The sequence below is a fragment of the Marmota monax genome, unplaced genomic scaffold (assembly GCF_021218885.2).
Source record: "Marmota monax isolate L192 unplaced genomic scaffold, Marmota_monax_Labrador192_F-V1.1 WCK01_AAM20220418_F8-fsc00160, whole genome shotgun sequence".
Classification (NCBI taxonomy): domain Eukaryota; kingdom Metazoa; phylum Chordata; class Mammalia; order Rodentia; family Sciuridae; genus Marmota; species Marmota monax.
In genome coordinates this window covers 2,851,920-2,860,254 of record NW_026694183.1, presented here as the reverse complement: position 1 = coordinate 2,860,254, position 8,335 = coordinate 2,851,920, and the positions used below count along the sequence as shown (strand labels likewise).

The 8,335-nt window shown below is 55.1% G+C and overlaps 2 protein-coding genes across 8 annotated transcripts in view; one reads left to right on the top strand and one right to left on the bottom strand.

The window, feature by feature from the left end:
* Window positions 1-164: 164 nt before the first annotated feature.
* Window positions 165-3,989, bottom strand: Hrc (histidine rich calcium binding protein). Of its 2 annotated transcripts, XM_058586065.1 has the most exons (7): window positions 2,988-3,989; window positions 2,011-2,855; window positions 1,870-1,940; window positions 1,262-1,333; window positions 969-1,023; window positions 498-534; window positions 165-304 (listed from the first exon to the last, which is right to left on the bottom strand). In XM_058586065.1, exons 1-7 carry the CDS (start codon window positions 3,791-3,793, stop codon window positions 268-270), a joined length of 1,923 nt encoding a protein of 640 aa, XP_058442048.1. In that variant the 5' UTR covers window positions 3,794-3,989; the 3' UTR covers window positions 165-267. The 2 variants fall into 2 exon arrangements, with proteins under 2 accessions (XP_058442048.1, XP_046322230.1); XM_046466274.2 differs by having other exon boundaries at window positions 2,011-3,988.
* A 1,266-nt stretch (window positions 3,990-5,255) lies between these two features.
* Trpm4 (transient receptor potential cation channel subfamily M member 4) overlaps window positions 5,256-8,335 on the top strand; it is a 32,633-nt gene continuing 29,553 nt past the window's right edge. For 4 of the 6 annotated variants that reach the window (XR_009228792.1, XR_009228793.1, XR_009228794.1 and 1 more), the window contains exons 1-2: window positions 5,256-5,380; window positions 5,651-5,718. Coding sequence is in view for 1 of the 6 variants with exons in the window: in XM_046466311.2 (XP_046322267.1) it covers window positions 5,357-5,380; window positions 5,651-5,718 (92 nt within the window). In the remaining 5 variants the exon portion in view is untranslated. Of the gene's footprint in view, window positions 5,381-5,650; window positions 5,719-8,335 lie in introns of those variants that run through there. The other 2 variants (XM_058586060.1, XM_058586059.1) reach the window with 2 other exon arrangements.

Here is an 8,335-nt window from a genome sequence, read left to right as displayed (position 1 = left end):
TGTTGATTTTTTTTTTTTTTTTTTTTTGGGTGGTGGTGTGGGGGGGTCAGGACTTTAAGAAAAAAACTCCCTCGGGGGACCCAGAAGTGCAACCCCTTTCTCGCACAGGCTTACCCCCCACCCACGTTCCCTGAAGCTCTGAGAATCGACCCCAGGTCTGAAAATGAGGTTTCGGGGAGCACGTTTATTCAGAGAAATAAATATGGCTCGTGGTTAGGGGGTGGAGGGCAGGGGGAGGTCCATATGCGATGCAGCCGCGCGACCAGGTCAGCGTTCCGGAGTTTCCAGCATGTCTGCCAGGGCTCTGGAGAGGAGGACGCAGAGGTTAGATAGCCAGTGTCCAGAGCTCACTCCAGGACGCTTAGAGGTCATTACCCTGCCCACTTCACCGACAAGGAAATGGAGCCCCAGGGTCATCCAGGAACTTAGAGTGGACAATGCTTCTCCAGACCGGGCCCTTAAAGTGCCCCCCACCCTTCACACACACACACACTTACTGATACAGGGAGGAAGAGAAGTAGTCGACGTAGCTTCCTGTGGGAAGCAGAGAGATGAGTCTAGAAGGGTACTCCACGAGTGATATTAGGGGGACACTCAGTGTAAGTGCGGGACTAGGGCTAGTTTTCCCCTACCCCTTTTCCCTAATTTCTGCCTCAAATTGAACTCCTACAGGGACTCCTTGGAAGGCCACGCCCCTTCTTGCTCCGGACCAGCTGATTCTCCAGTAGCCCCTCCCCTTTGGCGTTTACTAGCTTTGACTCCGCCCACTCGCTTCTAGGCCGGCCCCTCAACCTTTACTCTTTCTTGGTGTCAGACCTGCTCCACCCACATGATCTGAGCCTTGGACACGCCTCCACGCCTAGCTCCGCCCCATGAGCCTTCCAGGCTGGTCCCTCAGGTTTGGCTCCGCCTCCACCAGGTGGGCCAGGTCTCTTCCACAAGGTTTTCCCCGCCCCGACGGTGCTCACCTGGAGTGCACAGAGTTTCGCAGACTAGAGGGCAGAGATAGCAGAACTGGCAGTGCTGGGGGAGAGGCGGAGACAGGGAGAGAATGCCGTCAGGAAAGGGGCGTGGACAGGGGCCTGAGGCTAAGTGAAGGTTGAGGTTGCAGAGTTATAGGGAGGTATAGAGTGTGGTGTCATGGATGCACCAGGTGTTAGGGGTTGAGTCGGTCTGGAGTCAGAGGCCAGGATTTAGTCCTGGGTGTTCTCAGATGCTATTTGAGGCCTGGTGGAGCTTCGAGTGTGGGGAGAGGTCTCACCTGGCACTGGTCGCAGTGTTCTCCCATGTTCTCCTCACTGTCACAGTGACAGTTCTCACATTCAGTGCATCGCTGAGGACCAGAGGAGCCTGGTTAGATGGAAACCCTAACCCCATTTAGGAGACAACCGTCATCCACTCCTGCCTGTTGGACATTTCACAGACTCCTCACCTCACCCTCATGACCGCCAACACTGAGCTCAGTACCTTCCCCTAGGTTGCTCCCATCCTGCCCCTGGTTCCCTGTCTCAGGGAGCCCCCACATGACCTGGTCACTGTGGGCTGGTCCTGTGAGTGCTTTCTTCATCATCTCTCCCTACCCGCTCTCCCCATGGGCTGTCAGAACTCCCTCTTGTCTCTCCTGAGATGACTCTTGGCCATGGACCCTGGTCTCTGTCCTACACCCCTAGGTGCAGTTCATGCCTCACCTTCTCCTTTCTGGATCATTGCCTCCACTTCCTCCCCCAGCCTCCTGGCCTCCAGTCTGTCCTAGAAAAATCTTTTTTCACCTGGACCTGCCCTTGCTCAAAGCCCTCTCTTGGCACCCCAGGATCCCTGGGACAAATTCCGTGGGACAGGTTGGTGTGTAGATCTGGGTGGAGGACATACATTACAGAAGGTGCAGTAGCCACACAGGGACCCTGGTTGATAATTCCCATATTCCTGGGTGTCCTGCAGACCTGTGGGAACAGAAAGGCAGGGTGACTCAGCCTTATTCACTCCTCCCCACCCCCACCAGGGGCCACTCACCTGTGTCTTCACCACTCTCCTCCTCACTAGAGCCATCCCCAGCCACCTCCCTACTGGCCAGGGGGTTAGGGATGATGGTGAAGGGGAGCTCATCTTCCTCTAAGCCTTCCTCCTCCTCCTCCTCTTTTCTGTGATCTTGGCTCGGTGGGACCAGAAATTCAGCCCTCTCTTCCCTCCTGTCTTCTTGCTCCTCCTCATCTTCCTCCTCTTCTTCCTCCTGGCTCAGGCTGAGGCCATGACCTTCCTCTTCATCCTGCTGGTCTTCCTGGGCCAGGTGGTGGTGTTGGGCTTCTTCCACTCCCTGCTCAGAGCCTTCATCATCTCCCTCAGGGGAGCGGTCATCCTCTTCCTCTCCCGAGTCACTCTCCCTCCCAACCTGCATGTGCTCTAGGGAGTGATGACTAATCTCCTCTTGAATGGATCCTCTGTGACCATGATCAGTCCCTTCATCTTGGTGGTCTTGTTCCCTGTGGCTGGGGGCCTGGTGGCCAAGCTCGGCAGAGATGTCCTCATCTTCCTCCTTTGAGATGCCAGGGTGGTGATGGACAGGGATGTCTGTTTTATACTCCTCTGGGAAGTCCTCCTCCTCATCGCTCTTGTGGTCTTGGGGTTGGTGCCTCGCAACATGTTGGCTGAGCTTGTCTATGAACTCCTCCTCCTCTTCCTCTTCCTCATTCTTGTCCCCAAGGCCATGGTGGCCATGTCTAGGAAACTGGTGCCAATGCTCAGTGGACACATCCTCATCTTCATCTTCCTTGTCTCTGTGGCCTTGGTGCCCATGGTCAGTGACATGATGGTGGTGTCCATCTGAGACGTCCTCTTCTTCATTCCCTTGGCTTCGGTGCCTGTGGGTCTGGTGTCCATACTCAATAGAAACATCATCATCTTCTTCGTGATCTCCATGTCCATGGCTGGGGACATGAGGGTGGTGTTCATCTGAAATGTCCTCCTCCTCTTCATTCCCGTGGCCTCGGTGCCTGTGGGTCTGGTGTCCATACTCAGCAGAGACATCATCTTCATCATCATCATCATCATCATCTTCTTCTTCTTCTTCTTTGTGGCCTTGGTGCCCATGGTCAGGGACATGATGGTGGTATTCATCTGAGATGTCCTCCTCCTCCTCACTGCCATGGCCTTGATGCCTGTGGCCCTGGTACCTATACTCAGAGGAGACTTCCTCCTCCCCTTCCTCCTCTTCTTCCTCTTCTCCTTCATCATCGTCTCCCTCTGGAGGACCCCGGTGCACATGCCTGGGGCTGTGATGGTGATGCTCACTGGATACAATGTCATCCTCATCCTCATCTTCATCGCTGTGGCTCCTGTGGCTGGGGAAGTGGTTCTCATGCTCGGCTGAGTCCCCTTCGTCTTCCTCGTCATGGCCTCTGTGCCCGTGGGCTTGCTCAGCATGCTCTGTGAAGACCTCCTCTGAGACATGCTCATCTGCAAGCTCTTGGCCTTGGTACCTGTGGGCTCTGTGCTGGTGGCCATAATCCCTGGAGATATCTTTATCCTCCCCTCTCTGGTCACTATGACTGTGGAAATGACGTCCATTTTCTGTGGAAACATCCTCACTCTCATCTCGGTGGCCTCCGTGGCTGTAGATCTGGTGGCTAACCTCGGCCGATGTGTCCTCTGAGGGCCCTGCGACGTTTGCATTGTTGTTCCAGTTGCTGGGGCCCAGCCCAGCCCCTCTCAGCTGCTGGGTCATGGCAGGAGGGAGGAGCAGGCTGACCACTGTGGCGCAGAGGAGAGAAGTGTGCAGCCATGGCCCAGGGTGGCCCATGGGGACGTTTAGGCAGCAGGCTTTCTCCCAGGGCTGGCTCCAGCTGCCTCTGAGGCTGTGTGATCAAGGTTGGGGTCCTGTCCCCTTCTGGGTCTGACTCTTTCTCTGTGTCTCTCCTTCACTTTTTCTCTCTTGATCTCTGCCCGTTGCCTTTCTCTGCCCTGGACACCCCTCTGAGGCTGTCTCTGGAGTCCCAGACCCCCCTCTTGGGTCCTCCCTCCCCACTGCCCAGCCAATAGGGTCTCTCCCCTCCCCTCTCTGTGGCTAAATTTACTCTCAGCCTGAGTTATTCTGGGTCACTCCCTGCCTGCCCCTCCTCTTCTGTTCCTCCAACCTGCTGGGGAGGGGCACTGGAGGGGTCTCTCCCTTGAGTGGGAGAGGAGACTGAGGGACTTGACCTTATAGTGCAAACAAACTCATGTTGGCAGCTGAGAAGATAAAGGCTAGACTTTCAGTGGGCCAAGCTGGGGAAGCCTAGAGCCATTGGGGGAGGGCAGGAGCAACATGTCAGAGGGAGAGACCTCTCAATGGAAGGGTTAGGGTGTAATTATGGCGAATTTCCAGCCAGAGGGGAATGCTTGGTAAGAAGGTGGATGCCACTAGCCAGGCCCTAGAATGGTTTTTTGAAGGGGCCTGTCCCAAAGACACATACCCGTGACCTCCTGTCCCTGGAACTCAGATCTGAGGGTAGGGGACATCACCAGGCCAGGGCTATAAATACAGCTGAGAGGAGGGTGCGGGGGTCAGGTTACAAAGGCCCCAGCTGTCCCCATCAGCAAGAGCTGGCAGGAGATATGTAGCCCTGCCTGGCTCTGTGTGTCCATAGCACCCACTCCTTACCTCCATGATTACCCTCACTCTTTGGTCTCCATCTCTCTTTTTGGGTTCCATCCTTCATTTCTGTCACCTGCTCCCTCTCCATAGGTATTCCCCTTCTGTCCCCCCTCACTCTGGACTTCTGTCCCCCACCCAAGTCTTTGTTTCCCTCTCTTTCTGGGTCAAGAGCACACTACCCCAGTTCTTTATTCCCACTCCTTTATGATTCTCTGCCAACCATCCAAGTCTTTGTGTCTCATGCCACCCTCAATATGATCCCTCTCCTTATCTTTCTCTCCATCTCTGTGTCCTTTCTCTGGGTCTCTAACCTCCCACCTCCTTCTCTTTGGGTCTGAGTCCCTCTCTTTGGGTCTCCATCCACCTCTCTCTGGGTCTCTATTTCCCTTGTGTCTCTGGTCAAAGTGTCCCCTCCTCATCTCCTGCATCCCTCTTTCTGAGCCCTCTCCTTCCTATGCACCTGTGGTCCTGATGCTCAGGTCCACTCCCTGTCTCTCACCCCACGCCCTCTATCGCGGACCTCTGCACCCCTGGGTGGCTGTCCCCCCCTTTGTCTCTGCATCGGAGCCTCGGCCGCCGTTTCCCCGCCTCCCGCTGACGTGTCTCGGGGACTCCCGCCTCAGGCTGGGCAGGGAAGTGGCGGATCCGGTTTGTGCAGGGCGGGCCTGGAAGGGCGTGGAGGGACTGTAGGGAGCCCGAAGGGCTCGGACGTTGCGTGGCCGCGGCAGCATGGTGGGCCCGGAGAAGGAGCAGGTACAGCGCCGGCCGGGCCGGGAGCGCGGAGCGGGGGCTCGGGCTCCTGGTGCCCAGAGACAGGCGCTGGAGACCCGGCTCCTGGTCTGAGGGAGGGCCGGGGGTCCAGGATTCCGGGGACGGGCAGGAGGGCTGTGGGTGCAGACCCGCGAGTCTGGGGGAGGCCGCCCTGGGGTCCCGGGCTCGGGTGTGGGCGGTGGGGCGCCTGGAGGTGCCTCCGTGCCTCGGGACTGAACTGGGTTCCCGTCCCCTCCCTGTTCCGGTCTCCAGAGCTGGATCCCTAAGATCTTCAGGAAGAAGATCTGCACGACGTTCATAGCTGACCTCTCAGATTCCGGGTGAGCAGCCCGCGGGGACCGCCCGGGAGCCTCGGGGACCGCCCGGGAGCCTCGGGGCCCGCTGACCCCGCCCACCGCAGACAGGCCCCGCCCCTCCGCCGCGGGTCTTGGAGGCACAGCGGACCCCCAAGGGCATTCGCAGCTGGCGCTCTCCGGGGAGGTTTGGGAGGCTGTGTAGACACCTCAAGTCTCAGTTCCCCCTCAGGGTCCGTGTAAACGCTCCAGGGCTCCGTCCTGTTTCTTTCTTTCCCTGTGTTTCTTCTGTGTCTGTCTCTCTGTCACTTGTCTCTTGACTATGTCTCTTTCAGTCATTCGTTCATTCATTCCTTGATCCATCCAGTAAACCCTCACTTGGCGTTCCCAAGGTTAGAGGTGCTTTCAGCAAATCGCCCGGGCCTGCCGGCTTCAAATTTCACTTGAGACTCATCCTCTGTGACTTTGGGCAAGTCATTTCACCTCTCTGGGCCTTGCTTGTCATCTGGGCATAAAAACTACCCTCCCTCTTGGGATAATTGTGAGAATTAAGCAAGTTAATGCTGTGAGATTTCTGGAACAGTGCCCAACACCTAATAAGCATTGGAAAATATCTACAATTCCCTCCTGAAAGTAGCAATTGCCACAGTGTGTGGGTGCTGTGCTGGGTGTTGGGGACACTGCCTGAGCTAGACAGGGTGCTTGCTGCCCTGGAGGAGCTCCTGGTCTCCAGTGATGGTCCTTCAAGTGGGTCCATACTTTCTAGATGTCCTCGGGACAGTCCTGGGGCATGGGAAACTTACACGTTCCCAAATTACTTGTTATGAACTGATTATCTCGGTGTGGTACAGCTTGCAAATTATAAATAAATGAATACATGCTCATGAGTGTGAGTGCTCGAAACGTTTTACTGGAGGGAGGTCTCGAGAAAATTTAGGAACCTTGAATCTGACAGCAGGTGGAAGACATAGAGGGTGATTCTTATAAGGCCAGGGGGTGACAGCTGCCCAGGATGGGCCACTGGACTTGTGGGAGCCTAGAGGAGGTGTCTGGCTAGGACTAGGGAAGGGACAGCGTATCACTAATGATTTCTGGAGGAGGAGGGCCGTGAAGTGCATCTGAAGGAGAGCTGGTGTTGGACAGGCAAAGGTGGGCTTGAGAGAGGCATGTGGAAAGGCATTCTGAGAGAGGAACAGCATGGGAAAAGTCCCCCCAGTGATGGTGTAGTGTGGCTTGAAATGGAGCCAAGGTCAGAGTGCAAGGAGTGTCCTCATCAGAGAGGAGGCTGCAGAGGAGGGTGGTGCTAGACCTCACTGGGCCTTAGAGGGCACCCTGACTGGCTGGGACCTTGTCCTCTGTGCCCTACATCAAGTAGAGGGGTGGGGTCCACTCTTGTGTGATGACTATGTGAGGATAAGTAGGAGGAGGCTGGGTCAAGAGTCTGAGAGGGAGAGAGGAAAGGCCGGAACCAGGTTGCCCTGCAGGGCACAGAGAGGAGCGGGTGGGGCAGGAGGTGGAGCCTGGGGACCAATGGATTTGGGGAGGATGGCTGCTAAACCAAGCAGTCTAGTGATTTGGACACAGGGGGTCATCCTCAAGATGGGGAACCCAGGAGGATGAGAGGTTTGGGCAGTGTGGCCTCTGTGGGCGAGGGGAATGCAGAGACCCAGGGCTGGGACTCAGGAGAAGGTTTGGACTCACAGAAGGATCTGAGAAGTCCTAGCTCTTGATGGTAATTGACACCATGGAAATAGGTGACATGTCACATGGTTTTAAAAAAATGTAAAAAGGGGCTGGGGGGCTGAGGCTGAGGCTCAGTGGTAGCGCACTTGCCTGGCATGTGTGAGGCACTGGGTTCGATTCTCAGAACCGCTTATAAATAAATAAAATAAAGATCTATCAATATCTCTCTCTCCTCTCTCTCTCTCTCTCTCTCTCTCTCTCTCTCTCTATATATGTATATATATATATATATATATATATATATATATATATATATAAAGGGGGGGCATACTCAGTGGTAGGGTGCTTGCCTAGAATGCATGAGGCCCTGAGTTTGATCCCCAGTATGTAAAGTAAATAAATAAATAAAGTCAGGGTGGGGGTTGCCAATTAGTGGTTCCATGGCCATTGGTTTTTCTTTTGCATGGGAGTTTAAAAACCTGTGTCTGGGTTGGGAGTACACAGCTCAGTGGTAGAGTGTGTGCTTAGCTTGCACGAGGCCCTGGGTTCCATCCCCAGCAAGCAAATAAAAAACAAAACCCCAAAAATAATACAACAACAAAAAAACAACCAAAACCCAACACTCTGTCTCTGAATGTCCAAGACAAACATGCTGCTTCAAATTCCCACTGCCTCTAGCACATTCATTTCTAACAAAGCTTCTTTCTATTGACTTACTTGCCTGGCTCCTGTGAGCATCAAATTTGAGACCAGCGTGGCCTTTGCTCTGGGGAAACGCTTGCACTCAGGGGGATAAAGAGAGGCCACAGATGAGGCTGGGACAGAGCAGCAGGGGACAGAGAGGATGGGAGTCGGGGACTCTGCCAAAGTAAAGGTTTTCAGAACCAGAGTCTTTCAACTGTGGCCAGAGCCACCTGACACTTCAGTCAGATGAGACCTAAATAGGGGCCCTTGTGTCAGC